The sequence below is a fragment of the Chanos chanos genome, chromosome 13 (genome assembly GCF_902362185.1).
Source record: "Chanos chanos chromosome 13, fChaCha1.1, whole genome shotgun sequence".
In the NCBI taxonomy this organism is placed as follows: Eukaryota; Metazoa; Chordata; class Actinopteri; order Gonorynchiformes; family Chanidae; genus Chanos; species Chanos chanos.
In genome coordinates this window covers 485,001-501,965 of record NC_044507.1, presented here as the reverse complement: position 1 = coordinate 501,965, position 16,965 = coordinate 485,001, and the positions used below count along the sequence as shown (strand labels likewise).

At 43.5% G+C, this 16,965-nt stretch overlaps 1 protein-coding gene across 1 annotated transcript in view; it reads left to right on the top strand.

Moving 5' to 3' along the window:
• Positions 1-8,811: 8,811 nt before the first annotated feature.
• Positions 8,812-16,965, top strand: part of utp15 (UTP15 small subunit processome component) — a 23,218-nt gene continuing 15,064 nt past the window's right edge. The window contains exons 1-6 of the mRNA XM_030790017.1: positions 8,812-8,952; positions 12,184-12,307; positions 12,665-12,757; positions 12,862-13,046; positions 13,369-13,547; positions 15,313-15,438. Coding sequence (XP_030645877.1) covers positions 12,218-12,307; positions 12,665-12,757; positions 12,862-13,046; positions 13,369-13,547; positions 15,313-15,438 — 673 coding nt within the window. The 5' untranslated portion in view covers positions 8,812-8,952; positions 12,184-12,217. The remainder of the gene's footprint in view (positions 8,953-12,183; positions 12,308-12,664; positions 12,758-12,861; positions 13,047-13,368; positions 13,548-15,312; positions 15,439-16,965) is intronic.

Here is a 16,965-nt window from a genome sequence, read left to right as displayed (position 1 = left end):
ATGGATAACATAATACATCATGATAAGATAGATGCATTTGTGTTTTTTTCTAGTGTTTTGAAAGTCACTGTCATGTAAAACAATAAAAAGTTTATGAAAGCCACATAACCAACATGTCTAAGTTATGTCTGTCAAGCAACACTACCTATGCATGTTTTCCCAAATACCTTCCAAGACGTCCTGTGGGTAACCAGTGAGACTGACAGGGAAAATCTGGTAAAGGCTCAAGCACGCAAGGACCATCAGTATAACAACGGAGCAATAGAAAGGTCCTTTTCGCTTGGAGACAAGGTACTCTAAGCAGGGTGACAACTGTAGTGGTAGGTTTTATGGACCCTGTTCCATCATGGTGAAGATCAGTGATCATAATTATGTGATCAACACTCCTGACTGACATAAGAAAATTAAGTTGTGACATGTTAATTTGTTAAAGCCTTACTATCAATGCTCAGAAGTGCCAACTGTGACTATGTTTATGCACAGGGTTCCACAGGAAGATGACTCCATACAGGTGGAGCTAGTCACTGTACATTTGAAAACTCAGCCTGTTTGGGGGAGTTTCATAAACAACTTAATCACCTGTTTGAAGAGAAGGAGGCAGATGTTAAGATCTTGGTGCAGAAGTTTCTGGATTTGTTATAAGATACTCCTGGTCTGACTACACTTGCAGTGCATGTCGTTGAGACAGGTTATTCTGTTCCTGTAAAACAGGACCCATACCAGCTCTCCACCAGTAAATTGAGCCTGGTAAATGAGGAGCTGGCCAACAGGGAGAAGATCAGGTTGAACAACCCAGGTGAAAGTGACTGAAGTTCCTCTGGAGTGTTGGTTCCAAAGCCATATGGAACTTTTAGGTTCTGTGTTGATTACAAAAAAGTTGATCAAATAACCAAAACAGATGCATTCTTCATTAAGAGAATGGAAGACATATTGGCAGCTCCCCATATGTTTCAAAGTTGTCCTGTTAAAAGGATACTGGCAGTTTTTATCAGAGGGGTTTCTGCCTTTGTTATACCTGATGGCTTATATGGCTGTAGAGTTCTTCCTTTCAGAAAGAAAAAGGCAGCCTCTAAATTTCAGGGATGAATGAAAAATGTAACTGCAGGTCTCAGTAATGTTTTCTCTTACATGGTGTAAAGTTGTGGTGGAGGGAGCAGGCTTACAGGTAATATCACAGGAATGGTGGTTGTTTTATTCATGTTTTAACAGCTGCCAGCAGTAATGGCACCTGCAGAAAATATTTAAATCTGGGGGTGGCACACTAAAAAGGCTATACAGCATAGAGGAATTTCAAGGTACGCAAAGATAAAGGCGCTATATTATAGTGTATAATAAATTTCATACTGTTCGATTTCTTGGCTGATCTCATGTGAATACCAGATTATGATATTTATTATGATATTCACATGAGATCAGCCAAGGAATCATTAATTGGCCTATTAAATTCCAATTTGAATGCATCATCACCAATAAGTTAATTACATAGTTTGAGCGTTAATCGGCACTACTTTCGAGTTTACGAACAACTGAAAGCTTTACCGTTGCACCAAATTGCATATATTCAATGCAGACTTAAGTAATATCTTAGAACTTACACCTAGCACTAAGTAGGTGCAACGTCCGCTGTGAAAAAAACCCGTTAATTTGGCTTTTCGGTTTGAGCAAGTGGGAAACCTGCTGCTAAATGAAGAAAATGAAGGAGGACACAGTTTGCGTAGACAACGAGTTCTTCACGACAGATTAAATCCACTGGACCTGCACAACAACATTGATTTATGTTTGCATTTCAGATTTTGCCGCACAAAAATTCAGCGAATAAGGGACCTCCTTTCCATTGACACAGACAGGAACCTGGCCCTTAGCCCATCTTTACAGGTTTGTTTAGCTCTTAGATATTTTGCCACAGGTTCATTTCAGAATCATGTCGGTGTCTCTATACGTATACTTTGTTCAGTGAAAGTTATCTTGTTAATTCAGTTAAAATTTATTGCTAGACAACCTTCAGTACCTCGAGAGAAAGCACACTCCACAAACCACAGTGAATGAGCAAATGCACATCGGTACTGTAAGAGCCAGATATTGTTAAAACAATTTTGTTCATAGTGTTTTTGCTTTTAATTATGCCATTTTTGTTGTTCTGCCTGGTGCATGTGGAGGTGGGTGTCAGTTGTGGAGTTGGGATTGGTGTGGATTCTGATTGATTCATGGTGGATCCCCTGGTGTGCATGTGTGGGATTGGAATGGTAAGCAAGTATGGGACGCTACAGGAGGGTGAATGTTTCTTGGAAACGTATGCGCATTGTGGAAAACAGCCTTTTGACTGCCATCTGTAAAAGTATTATCCTGAAATGTAAATTTGATCACAACTGCAAGAACTTTAAAGGAAGACTGATGTAACTGTTGGACACAATTCTGATTGTTTAATGAACCTGAAAATAAACGATGCCGACATTCACCCGGACGTGGTTGTGAGTAGCATGCTTCAGATCTCTGGTGAATGATAACAGTTATGTTACGGGTCCCAAGACTGGAATTGCCTTAACAAATGATTTGTATTTGTTGTTGTTTGCCTCTCTGAAAAACACAATTGTTTCGACTGAAAGAGTTAGGACGCGAACCACCGTTTCTCTTCCCAATTATCTCTCTTTATTGTAGAAACCAGAATACATATAGTAAACATTTAAGACTCTCCCTAATGTATGGTGTCATTGTTACACTGCCCACTGATACATTTAAACAAGACACACTGATGTTGCTCTTTCCTAATTACACCTTACACATATTCACTCTTTCACTTAACTCACACACTCATTCAATGATTCATTCACTCACCTCACACATTCATTCTTTCTTTTTTTATTCATTCATTCATTCTTTCTTTCTTTCCTTTATTCATTTAATTCATTCTGTCTTTCATTCATTCATCTTGCACAGATTCAGTCAGCCAGATTCATTACAGCAACGTAAACTAGCTTACTTTCTATTTATAGCCAATTTTAGTGGTTCAAGACGCTTCTCGCCACATAACATTGGACACATTTCACAGGGAATGTCAGTTAGCTCAATGCTTGTCTGGTTCTACCTCACAAAATCGAAACTCCCGCCTTAACTTTAACTAGCTACATACATTTCTGCAACGAATTCGTTCATCAGTCTTACAATATTCCGTCAAAAAAAAGATAACCCTAATCAAAATAATGGTTAATTGGTTCCGCTCCTCTCTTTCCAGTGAAACTAAGGTCTAATGCTTGCGTTTGTTGCTTACAGTTAGCAAAAAAAACCAACAGAATGAATAATCAATAATACTTAATGCAACACGGTGTCATTTAGTCTTTCTGCAGGGTTGCCTTGGGGGTGATAAGGAGAAGTTCTAGAGTGGCCAACGCCAGATAACTGTTGGAGTGTTCTGAACAGTTCATTTTCAAATTCCTGGCCCTGGTCAAGGTGGAGTTTGCTGGGGTATCCAAATCTAGGGATGAAATCGGTGAAAAGTCGGTCAGCAGCTGTCTTGCCAGCTTTGTTCATGGTGGGGTAGGCTTGCGCAAACCTGGTGAAGTGGTCCACCACTACTAGAATGTACTCCCATCCACCCTGACAGGCTTCTAGATGGAGGAAATCAATGCACACGAGTTAGAGGGGGGAGTTTGATGTAATACTACCCATAGGCGCTCTTTCATGCCAAGCTGGCTTCTTCTGCTTAATGCATGGGCATTTTTTGGTAATGTAATCTATCTCTCTTTTCATGAATGGCCAGTAGAATCGCTCCCTGGCAAGATTCAAGACTTTTTTCGATGCCAACATGGCCCATGTTATTATGTAGATGGGTGAGAGCTATTTATTTATAGGTGGCAGGCAGGACTATTGTTTTCCTGTAGAGTAGACCATTCTCTATGTACAACCTGTTCCATTCCCTTAAGAGCCTCCTTGTGCATGTGTCAACCTTCCCCCTATTGTCCTCTGTTGGTGGTGTGTTGTTCTCCTTTAACTCCATAACCTTCCCAATTGCAGGGTCTGTCCTTTGTTCTCTTACTAATTCATCGTGACTAATTGCCTGCAGGGGCTCCATGTGAGGTTGGTCTTGGGATGCTAAATTGAGGGCCGCCACCCAGGCCCCCCCCCTTGAGCTCTTCGACTCCTTTCCCATATGGCGCACACTGCCTCCTCTGATAGCCCCTCAGAGCATTCTGTCATGAAGGCGTCGATGTCAAGGGGACAACGGGATAAGGTATCAGCATCGATGTTGGTTTTGCCAGGTCGATATCTGATGTCAAAATGGAAATCAGCAAGCTGTCCCACCCAGCAGTGGCCCACCGCATTGAGCTTGGCAGTACTTAGGATATATATTAGTGGATTATTGTCTGTGAAAACAGTGAAATGAGGGGCGTAGAATAAATAATCCTTAAATTTGTCACATATTGCCCACTTTGATGCCAGGAACTCGAGCTTCCCACTGTGCAGGTGGTAGTTCTTTTCAGCCAGTGTTAGTGTGCGTGATCCGTAGCCAATTACTCTCATCCTGCCATCCTGCTTCTGATAAAGAACTGCGCCGAGACCTACTTGAGAAGCATCTGTATGGAGCGTGAAAGGGCGACTGAAATCTGGGTATGCCAACACTGGGGGGTTGGTAAGGGTATCTACCAGACATTCAAGGATCCTCTGGTGTTCCTCATTCTACTCTACTGGGGTTCGAGATGGCTGCTGGGAACATTTTGTCTTTCCTCGTGGCGGTTCGGGCTGCTGTGTGTTGGAGTTTACTTTAAGCAGGTCATACAAGGGCTTAGCTATTCGTGAAAAGTCTTGCACATATGTTCGGTAATAGCTCAGCAATTGCCTGACATCCCCAACTATCCGTGGTGTCTTGTGCTTCAGTAACTGCACTGCTTCTAGGTCTCTGGGATCCACCCTCGCCCCTTCGGCAGACACCAACCGGCCAACGTATCGGACCTCTTTGCGGAATAATTCGCACTTCTCTGGCTTCAGTTTTACCTCGTGGTGCTGCAGGGCTTGGAGGACTCTGCGCAACACTTGTACATGCTCATCAAAGGACTTGGAAAAACAAAGTACATCATCAAGGTAGGGGATGCAGTATTCGTCTCTAAGCCTGTCGAGCATCTCCTTCATGCTCCTTTGGAATGCTCCTGGTGCGTTGGATAGTCCAAATGGGATTCTGACCCACTCATACAGCCCCCACGGGGTAGTGACAACTGCTTGACCAGGAAGGGGGCCTGTATAGTGAGATTGGGGTCGTCATTCCCATCGTAGGGGATGGCTTGGCCATTTACTGCATAAACATTGAGGTTTTCCTCAAGAAGCTCCTGTAGGGGTCTCACTGCATAGCTGGGAATGTGAGTGTCGGCCCATTCTCGGTCAGTTATGCTCACTTGCAAGCCAGTGTCAAATAGAACTGTTACAGGGTACCCGCTGATCAAACATTTAAGCTGGCTTTTCTTTCCGACTAAGGGTGCTTGGTATCTTGTGGTACTCTGACAGGTAAGTGTGGGTGGCTGTTGTGTGCTGTGTTTGGGTCGTTGTGGCAGCTGCTCAGGAATGGGACTCACTGGCTGAGACTGGGACTGTGGCTGGGCACTGGCCTCTGACTGTCCCTCGGCAGAGACCGGTTCCCGTTTCCCTGGAACTTGATCTGCTTCAAACATCCCACCGCCCGGTGTCCTGCCTCTCCACATGCAAAGCAGTGGTTGCATTCCTGCTGGTCCTGTTCTGTGCACTTTTGACAACGAGCTGTCTTTCCCATTGCATTGCTCGGGTGGAGACCTGTCTCAGTGGGGCTTGGGGAAGCTCATTGGGGGGTGACTGAGAGGAGAGGCGTGACAGGGGGTGGTGTGGTATTTGGGCTGGTGATGTCAGTGAGTGGACCACCTGGGCATTTGCTACCTGTTGGTCAATCAAAGTGGCCACCATGTGTGTCAGGGTCTCCACCTGGGCACTGAGCTGCTGTATGCTCTGGAGGTTCTTACTGCCTGCAGCTGTGTCCCTTGGCCTGTCACTACTCTGCCAATCTCCTGTTTCCACCTTAGCACTATGTGCTTGTGTTGTCTTTTGACGGGGGAGCTGACCAAGTCTGCGCTGGTGCTCATTCTCATCACTTATCATTTTCACTACTTGGCCAAGGATTTCCTCATCGGTGACTTGACTGTTCAAGGTGATTCATTCTTTCTTTCCTTTATTCATTCATTCATTCTTTCTTTCTTTCATTCATTCATTCATCTTGCACAGACTCAGTCAGTCAGTTTCATTACAGCAACGTAAACTAGCTTACTTTCTATTTATAGCCAATTTTAGTGGTTCAAGACGCTTCTCGCCACATAACATTGGACACATTTCACAGGGAATGTCAGTTAGCTCAATGCTTGTCTGGTTCTACCTCACAAAATCGAAACTCCCGCCTTAACTTTAACTAGCTACATACATTTCTGCAACGAATTCGTTCATCAATCTTACAACATTCCGTCAAAAAAAGAGATAACCCCCATCAAAATAACGGTCGGATGTCCGGAGCTCAAACATTTAAAAAGTTGCCGTTCAAAATACACAGTCGAACTCATAAGGCGTTCAGTTTATACAGTGATGATCGCCATTTTGTAATAATGCGGCCGCGGCTCTATGCTCTCACACTTTCATACTGTCGAAAATCAACACTCACTCTCACTAACTAAACTCAGCACACTCATGCTTCATAACTTTCACCCTTGAGAAGTAGGCTTTTGGTGGTTTTCACGGTGGTTTTCACTGACCTGAAAAACACAAATCTTTAGACTGAAAGAGTTAGGACGCGAACCACCGTTTCTCTTCTCTTATCTCTGAGGAGAGGGCGGAAACCCCCACCTTAGGAAACCTGGGTGCAACACCTGCTGGGTTAATTGGTTCCGCTCCTCTCTTTCCAGTGAAACTAAGGCCTAATGCTTGCGTTTGTTACTTACAGTTAGCAAAAAAACCCAACAGAATGAATAATCAATAATACTTAATTTAACCATATTTATATATAAGAATTTTTTTTTTCTAAGAACACAAAAGTGCTCACCTATTTTTGGGTGCACCACAGTTACAACTGGATACGGATGCGAGTCAAAATTACCCTTTAGCTTGCCCACGGGAACGAAGTGGCTTAATTATAACAGACACAGAAACGAAATTTTGCCACTATAGGTACAAAAAAAATACACACAAGAAATGAATATGTTAAGTACTTGACTTTATTGTGAAGTATGCCGCCGCCCTTGTAAGACACACACCTAACGGGATACATTCATGTAGGGCAGCTGGGCGGCTATCGACAGGCTTGTATGAAAGGGTAAAAGGAGAAAAATTGCCTCTGATAATTATTGCAAATTTGACAGACTCAGGCATTTTCCTCTCTGATTCGGAAGGCTGGAACAACTGAATCAGCACAATGACACATGCAGGCTACTGTACACAGCAAATGTCGAAAATGCCTTATTATTTGTTTACAGTAATTTACACAAAATATATTTCATGTTTAATTTTCTTCATTTTTACACTGTGAATGTCTTTTTTGGCCAGTGGAGGATGGGCTCACCTTGTTGATTCTTGGTTCCTTCCAAGGTTTCTTCCATTTTGATTGTAAAAAAACACAGAAAAAATCAACTTGAACTTGAACTCTTCATCTGTGATTGAGAGCAGTGAACTGCTGTAGTTTACTGAACTATTGAACTGAGACTGAGGTCAGTAAACTGTGATTGAGGTCTTTCGAGGATGTTTGACACTGTAATGTAACCCAGTCATTGACTCCACTGAGTCATGCAGAACCATTGTACTGTGTCCCTTTGGGATAGGTTAGTTCAGGTCAATAGGGGTCAAGTCTTTTGTTCTGGACACTTGTCAGCGGTTCCTGCTGCCAATGGCTCGCTGTTGTCATGAACGCAAAGCTGATACGGTTTTGTGATAGGCTGCCTCATGGACAGACTACACTGATAATATGAATCGGGGGAGAGCAATAATGTGTGTGTGTTTACAAAGTGGAATGAATGAAACTTTAAGACTAGTGAGCATACTAAGTATGCTTCAAAGATTCAATAAAAAAATAAAACTGGGCCATTTATGTACTGTGCATCACTAGTGTCTGTATTTATGTACCACTGTGTGTCAGGATTGAGGTTAATGTGCGTTAGCACTGATGTTAATGTTTGTCAGTACTGGTGTGTTAGTGTGTGACTGTACTGATTTGGCACTTTTTATTTTTTTAATGACTGACTTACCTACTGTGCTAATGTGTGTATTGGTACACACAGTGGATTTTAGGACTTTTTGAATACACATTTGAACACACCAGTACACATGCAGTCACCAGAAGGAGTGTTTCCAACATGAGCAATGATCAACCAGTAACTTTCATTCAGTTTGAAGAAGATTGTTCCTCTTAATATTTTCTCTCTCTTTTTACGAACTCTGATAAAGGACAGATTTCTTCTATCGTCTGAGCCGGTTAGTCTTGTGGCAGGAAAAGGAAACCAGCCATTCTGGTGCTGCATTTTGTGGCTGGATTTCTGAGTGAAAACTTATCCTCTAACAAATTCATTGCATATGATGATACATTGGGTCTATCTATCTATCTATCTATCTATCTATCTATCTATCTATCTATCTATCTATCTATCTATCTATCGGTTTTTCTGTCTGTCTATCTATCGATCTGTCTGTTTGCCTGTCTGTCTGTACGTGTGTTACTTGCGCCCTCTGTTGTCCAAATAACGTTCTGTTGCAACTGTTGCGTCTGAACACGATTGTCAATAAAGTTTATTCAAAGCGGAAGTACCACAGCTAAGATGGCGACCAGCTAGCATGAGTATGTACAACGTGTTTTGTTTGTGGTCGGAATAGGACGCTCTCTTGCGCACCTTGTTCGGAAGTTTTCTCATCTGAATAAGTTAGGTTCATTAAAGCAACTGCAAATCTATTTGGCCGTGGCCCACAAAGGTAATGATTTTCTGTCAGTGCCATGTCGGTCTTTGCTGTGTTTTTGAAAATGATGAAATGCTGATGAGTTCAGAGTTTACCGAGATTATAACGTTTACGTAAACTAGGCATATATTCATGGTTCAAGTGTGATGAACAGAAATGAACATGCGTTTGCGCGTGAAGGACTTATTTATAATAGGATTCTAGGATAACCTCACTGATAATGTAAATTAGAATGATCCTATTTAAATTAGGATTGTAGAATGCCATCATTTACAAAAGAATTCTAGAATAACCTCATTCATAATAAAATTCTAGGATAACCTCATGTGATATTGTACCAGTGGCGCTTTCATGGAATCAGGCAGCATGCGACCGATTGAATCTCCAGGATATGTTTTGATTTGGAATCACAGCCTCAAATTGTTTTCAACTATGTGTTTAACCCCATGGTCTGTTAGCAGCGTCACCATTAGTTAGAGAATGTGATAAACGGAAAATGCTTGTTCGTATCCCTGTAGTTTCCTTTTCATTCTGTTATGGTAGCTGCTCTTGTAATTACGAGCCGCTAGATGGCTAGAGAAGCCTTCGGCGTGTCTCCCGGTTTAACGTGTGTGTTTGTGTGAGAGTGACTGACTGATGGTATGTACTGTCCTAAGTATAAAATGTGTGTGTGAGTGGGTCCGGTGATGTGTTACTGTCTTAGAGGTATAAATACAGAGTTTCTGAGGTGATGTCGTAATATTCAAATTAATTTAGCCAATCAGACTGCCTGCACGCTCTCCGTTACTGCGCCTAACTGTACGTTCACACTGAGCGCGGCGAGAGCGTCAAGAGTCGCCCAAACCTCCCTGCCAACGACGCTGTTGAACACTGTGGACGCTCTGCCGTTGATGAAATAGGCGGGTACAAGTTCCTTCGGAAAGCTTGGTTATGCAAATGTTTTTAAAGGGGCTATAAAGCAAACAAACAGGTCGAGCGGTATATTTGTGCTGACTGACCACCAGTAGGCTATAAGTTAACCTTATGAGATATTTTAAATGTGAAGGTGCGAAATCGACCGATGACAGAAATAAATAAACAATGCTAATTACATATTTCGTAACAAAATAAACTGATGAAAAACACTACTTAAAAGCTTTTTTTTGTTGTGTGTCTTTTGTGTTAATGATAGGCTAGGTCAAATTCCAGCATGGAGTTTATAGGACACGTTTACTAGCCTTGGTCTTTAATTAACACTAACGTTTGTGCATAACCTACATTACAGTACAACATGTGGAAACCCACCACCGATATAATCAGTTTCTCCTCCATTTTGCTTAGGACCAAAAGTTTTGTGGGAACAATAGTTTAAACTGTTGTGTTCTCTACAATTCTCTAGAGCGGAGCACTTTCAAGTTTCTATTGGTTGCCGCCGAACCGCGTCATATCTCATTACCATAGAGTTAACCGAACTTCAACTGTATTTTGACGCCCAAACCACCCTCGCCGCGACGCCCTTTGCCGCGACGCTCTTCGCCGCTTAAAGACGCTGGCTCTCATTGAAAATGAATGACTTCCGGTCACTTTGACGCTCTCTACGCGCTCAGTGTGAACGTACAGTAAGAATAGTCAGGATGTGCACCCTTTAACTCAATTTAACCCCATCTCTCTAGACGCGCTGTCCAAATTGGTGCACTCTACTAAACCAGCTTCTTGCCTCCTTGATCCCCTACCTGATAAACTTTACATAGAGCTTTTCTCGTGTCACTTAAATCTGGTGTTGTACCCTCCTTTTTTAAAACAGCCGTGATCAGGCCTTTACTTAAAAAACCGAACCTTGACCCTGAAGCCTTAAATAATTATAGGCCCATCTCGGATCTCCCGTTTCTTTAAAAAATATTTGAATAAATTGTGGCTGCTCAGCTGATATGTCCTCTAACAGTCTGTCTGAAATATTTCACTCAGCCTTCAGGTGTTTTCACTCTACTGAAACCGCCCTTACTAGAGTAACTCATGATCTTTTATTAGCCATGGATGCTGGTGCTACCTCTGTTCTTATTCTGCTTGTTCTGAGTGCAGCATTTGACACGGTCGATCACACTATATTGTTAAAGCGCTTGGAAAACCAAATTGGCATTCGTGGCCTGGCGCTCTCTTGGTTTAAATCTCTCTGAGAGAAAGCAGTGTGTCCACTATAATAATGTGACCTCTGAATACCACAAGCTTAACTATGGTGTTCCTCAGGGATCAGTCCTTGGCCCTCTTCTATCCTCTATTTACATGCTCCCTTTGGGTGACATTATTCGTAGTAACAACATTGACTTCCATTATTATGCTGATGATACTCAGATTTTCTTACCTATCCAGCATAATGACCGCTCTGAATTGGCTAACCTTGAGGCATGTCTTTGTGCTATTAAGGGTTGGATGTCTTCAAATTTCCTGATGCTTAACGCAGGCAAGACTGAAATGCTGGTCATTGGTCCCCCTACGCATAAGCATCTTTTTAGTGATCTTACCCGAAATTTTGACAACTGCATCATCTCTCAAAACTCTTCAGCTAAAAACCTTGGTGTGATTTTTGACTCTAGTGTCACGCTAGTCACTCATATCAAGAACACAACCAAAACTGCCTTTTATCACCTAAGTAACATTGCTAAAATTAGGCCCTTTCTAAGTATGGCTGATCCAGAAACCATTGTTCACGCATTCGTCACGTCTCGCCTCGATTACTGCAATGTTCTTTACTCTGGCCTGCCTGCCTCTAGTACTAATAGTCTTCAGCTGGTCCAGAATGCTGCTGCTAGAATTCTGACCCAAACGAAGAAGTTTGATCACATTACCCTTGTCCTGGCTTCCCTTCATTGGCTCCCAATTCATGCAAGGGCAGATTTTAAGGTCCTCTTATTAACATATAAAATTTTCCTACCTGTCTGACTTAATTACACCCTATAACCCACCTCGCACCCTGCGCTCTCAAGATTCTGGACAATTAGTCATTCCAAGAGTTAAAAAGAAGTCCACTGGCAACCGAGCCTTTTCCTACCACTCTCCCTTCCTCTGGAATGGTTTACCTACAGAAGTTAGAGAGGCAAACTCTCTCAATACATTTAAAACAAGACTAAAGACTTATCTATTTTCTCTAACTTATGCATAATATAATTTTGATTTGACTTTGTTATAGAAGTGTAAAGCCCTTTGAGACCATAAATAGTGATATTGGGCTCTAAATAAACTTTTTTTTATTATTATTATTATGTGTTACAGGTGGCCTGGCTGTACTGAGAAGAGAGAGCTACAAATGGCTTCGTTCAAACCCACCCGGGTCCTGACGTACCCAAGACTAGGAGAGAGAGTGACAGAGGACACGCTCTACTGGAGAAACTATAAGGTCTGAATTCTTTAGAGTGCTTGGTGTTTTGTCGTCATGATTGTCTGGTTTGTTTTGTCTCATTGGCTGGGCTGGGGCGTTGTCCTGTGCTCTCCTCTCATACACTGACCTGGGCAGGTTATTCTGGAATTAACGAACGGCTTGATTTCATAGCCCAACAGCCGCGCTTACAGAAGTGTGTGTTCTCAGTTGTCCTGTCGCTCGCATATTAAGGAGCAGATGTGTGATTTATGCTCTCTCAGGGTGCGGAGCAGAAGAAAGTGTGTGATTGTGTGTGTGTGTGTGTGTGTGTGTGATTGCGTGCGTGTGTGTGTCTTTGTATTTGTGTGTGAGATTTACATTTGCTCTCTTTCTCAGGCTCCAGTGCAGATTAAGGAGTTTGGTGCCGTCACTAAAATTGACTTTTCCCCCGTTCTGCCTCATAATTATGCAGTTACTGCCTCAACCAGAGTAAGTTTCTTTTTCACACACACAAACACACACACTCTGCCTTACACACCCATGTGCACACACGGACCCACAGGACTGGTGTTTGATGTTGTGTTCTGTTTCAGGTTCAGGTTTATGGGCCTCACTCCCAGGAGCCTTTGCGGAGTTTCTCCCGTTTTCGAGATACAGCTTATGATGGTAGTTTCCGTGGTGATGGGAAGCTGTTGGTGGCAGGAAGTGAGGAGGGGCTGATCCGACTGTTTGACATCAGTGGCCGAGTTGCTCTTCGCCAGTTTTCTGGACATTCCAAGTACGACTGCGCACTGTGTGTGTGTGTGTGCGCGGTGTGTGTGGTGTGTGTGTGTGCGCGTGGCCTTGTTTTCATTTCTTGTAGTTACAGAGTTCACTGAATGTACCAAATGTTCTCTCACTGTTTAGTCTGATCCTTTATTCTTGACATGATCTATTTCTTTTTTCTTCCCTATTTTATGTCTCTCTGACCCATTCTGGATTTCCTCTCTGACCCATTCTGGATTTCCTCTCTGACCCATTCTGGATTTCCTCTCTGACCCATTCTGGATTTCCTCTCTGACCCATTCTGGATTTCCTCTCTGTTTCTCTGTCTGTCTCAGGGCGGTGCATGTGACGCGCTTCCTGTCCGATGGTTACCGTGTGTTGTCAGGTTCTGATGATTTGACGTGTCGTGTGTGGGACGTGTCCAGTGCATCTCAGCTCAGTGTTTTCACTGAACACACAGACTATATCCGCTCTGCGGCTGTCAGCAAACTCAACCCGGACCTCTATGTGACTGGTAAAGTATTTGTGACTGATCTCTGTGTGACTGGTAAAGTGTTTGTGGCTGATCTCTGTGTGACTGGTAAAGTGTGTGTGACTGGTAAAGTGTTTGTGACTGATCTCTGTGTGACTGGTAAAGTGTTTGTGGCTGCAGGAGTCATGGTAAGCCCTTCATAAACCACTGAGTCGGGGTGGAGGTCCATGGGCACTTCAGATTCTCAGACAGACTTCAGAAAATAGGAAAGTAGGTCATGTCAGAGTCGTGACGGTAGTTAAAAACACAGCAAAGGAGTGTCATGAATCCCTCTGTAGAGGGGATTAAATGAACCCAGACATATGAACAGACACAGGGCAACAAGCTTGGACTGAATCCTAGGGTAACTGTGCCATTTACAATTGACCCTGTGTAACTGTGTTAGTGAGAGTGTTGGGTGGATTCCCTGTGTAACTGTGTTAGTGAGAATGTTGGGTGCATTCCCTGTGTAACTGTGTTAGTGAGAGTGTTGGGTGCATTCCCTGTGTAACTGTGTTAGTGAGAATGTTGGGTGGATTCCCTGTGTAACTGTGTTTAGTGAGAATGTTGGGTATATTCCCTGTGTAACTGTGTTAGTGTGAATGTTGGGTAGATTCCCTGTGTAACTGTGGTAGTGAGAATGTTGGGTGGATTCCCTGTGTAACTGTGGTAGTGAGAATGTTGGGTGGATTCCCTGTGTAACTGTGGTAGTGAGAATGTTGGGTGGATTCCCTGTGTAACTGTGGTAGTGAGAATGTTGGGTGCATTCCCTGTGTAACTGTGGTAGTGAGAATGTTGGGTGGATTCCCTGTGTAACTGTGTTAGTGAGAATGTTGGGTAGATTCCCTGTGTAACTGTGTCAGTGAGAATGTTGGGTGGATTCCCTGTGTAACTGTGTCAGTGAGAATGTTGGGTGGATTCCCTGTGTAACTGTGTTAGTGAGAATGTTGGGTAGATTCCCTGTGTAACTGTGTCAGTGAGAATGTTGGGTGGATTCCCTGTGTAACTGTGTTAGTGAGAATGTTGGGTGGATTCCCTGTGTAACTGTGTTAGTGAGAGTGTTGGGTAGATTCCCTGTGTTACTGTGTTAGTGAGAATGTTGGGTGGATTCCCTGTGTAACTGTGTTAGTGAGAATGTTGGGTGGATTCCCAGTGTAACTGTGGTAGTGAGAATGTTGGGTAGATTCCCTGTGTAACTGTGTTAGTGAGAATGTTGGGTAGATTCCCAGTGTAACTGTGGTAGTGAGAATGTTGGGTAAATTCCCTGTGTAACTGTGGTAGTGAGAATGTTGGGTAGATTCCCTGTGTAACTGTGGTAGTGAGAATGTTGGGTAGATTCCCTGTGTAACTGTGGTAGTGAGAATGTTGGGTGGATTCCCTGTGTGACTGTGGTAGTGAGAATGTTGGGTGCATTCCCTGTGTAACTGTGTTAGTGAGAATGTTGGGTAGATTCCCTGTGTAACTGTGTTAGTGAGAATGTTGGGTGTATTCCCTGTGTAACTGTGTTAGTGAAAATGTTGGGTGGATTCCCTGTGTAACTGTGGTAGTGAGAATGTTGGGTAGATTCCCTGTGTAACTGTGTTAGTGAGAATGTTGGGTGGATTCCCTGTGTAACTGTGTTAGTGAGAGTGTTGGGTGCATTCCCTGTGTAACTGTGTTAGTGAGAATGTGTAGTGGTGTCCTGTGTCCTGTTTGGTCCCTGGTTGTTCTTGTGTAAAATGTTTAATAAACTGAACGGACTTGTAAAACTCTCTTTGTTGTTTTTCAGGCTCTTATGACCACACAGTGAAGCTGTTTGATTTGCGGCTGGGAGGTTGTGTGATGACCATGCAGCACGGTCAGCCGGTGGAGGGTGTTCTGCTCTACCCCTCAGAGGCTCTTCTAGTCTCCACAGGTACCACTGGGTTCTAAACCGGTGAACCGGTACTGAGAACTGCTATGCACTACGCTCAAAATCGGTCCAATAATTTATTTATCTCTTACCCACTGAATCTTCATGTCCAGCGTTTTCATAGCCTGAGCCACTTTAAACTGAGAAATGCATTCAGGTCATTTTACAGGCCAGATTCTACTCCTAATAGGCCCTGTTTACACCATGCATTAAGATCTGATTTTGGTGATCCAATCACAAGTGAACAGCTCAAAAGTACAGGTGTAAATGCATCCAGTGCGCTTTGATTTCGCACCAAGATCCAATCACTCCGACCACATTCGGAGGTGTTCTGGACCGCATATGACCACAATCTTATAGCAGTGTGAACACCTTAATGCAAGGTTTAAACAGGGCCATAGAGACACTGATCTACAGTAGAGCAGTGAGCACACACACACTCACACTAGAGCAGTGAGCACACACACACACTCACACACTCACACTAGAGCAGTGAGCACACACACACACTCACACTAGAGCAGTGAGACAGACACACATACACTGAAACACACACACACTCACACTAGAGCAGTGAGCACACACACACACTCACACTAGAGCAGTGAGCACACACACACACTCACACTAGAGCAGTGAGCACACACACACACTCACACTAGAGCAGTGAGCACACACACACACACACACTAGAGCAGTGAGCACACACACACTAGAGCAGTGAGCACACACACACACACTCACACACACACACTAGAGCAGTGAGCACACACACACACTCACACTAGAGCAGTGAGCACACACACACACTCACACTAGAGCAGTGAGCACACACACACTAGAGCAGTGAGCACACACACACACTCACACACACACACTAGAGCAGTGAGCACACACACACACTCACACTAGAGCAGTGAGCACACACACACACTCACACTAGAGCAGGACTCTTGGTACAGATAATGTGGTGAACTGGGATCCTAATCTAATCTAATGTGGATCCACATGAAACAGAAGCCAGAGGAGGATGGGGTTTCTGAATTTAACCCATCCTAACACCAGTGAACACACTCACACACACACACACACACACACACACACTAGAGCAGTGAAACACACACACACACACACACATACACACACACACACACACACACTAAAGCAGTGAGACATACACACACACACTAAAGCAGTGAGACATACACACTCACACTAGAGCAGTGAAACACACACACACACACACTAGAGCAGTGAGACACACACACACACACAAGCAGTGAGACACACACACACACACACACATACACACTAGAGCAGTGAGACAGAAACACACACACACACACTAGAGCAGTGAGACACACACACACACACACTCTAGAGCAGTGAGACAGACACACGTACACACACTGAGCAGTGAGTGGTGAAATGCGGCCTCTGAGCAGTGAGACACACACACACTCACACTAGAGCAGTGAGACACACACACACACTAGAGCAGTGAGACACACACACACACACACACACTAG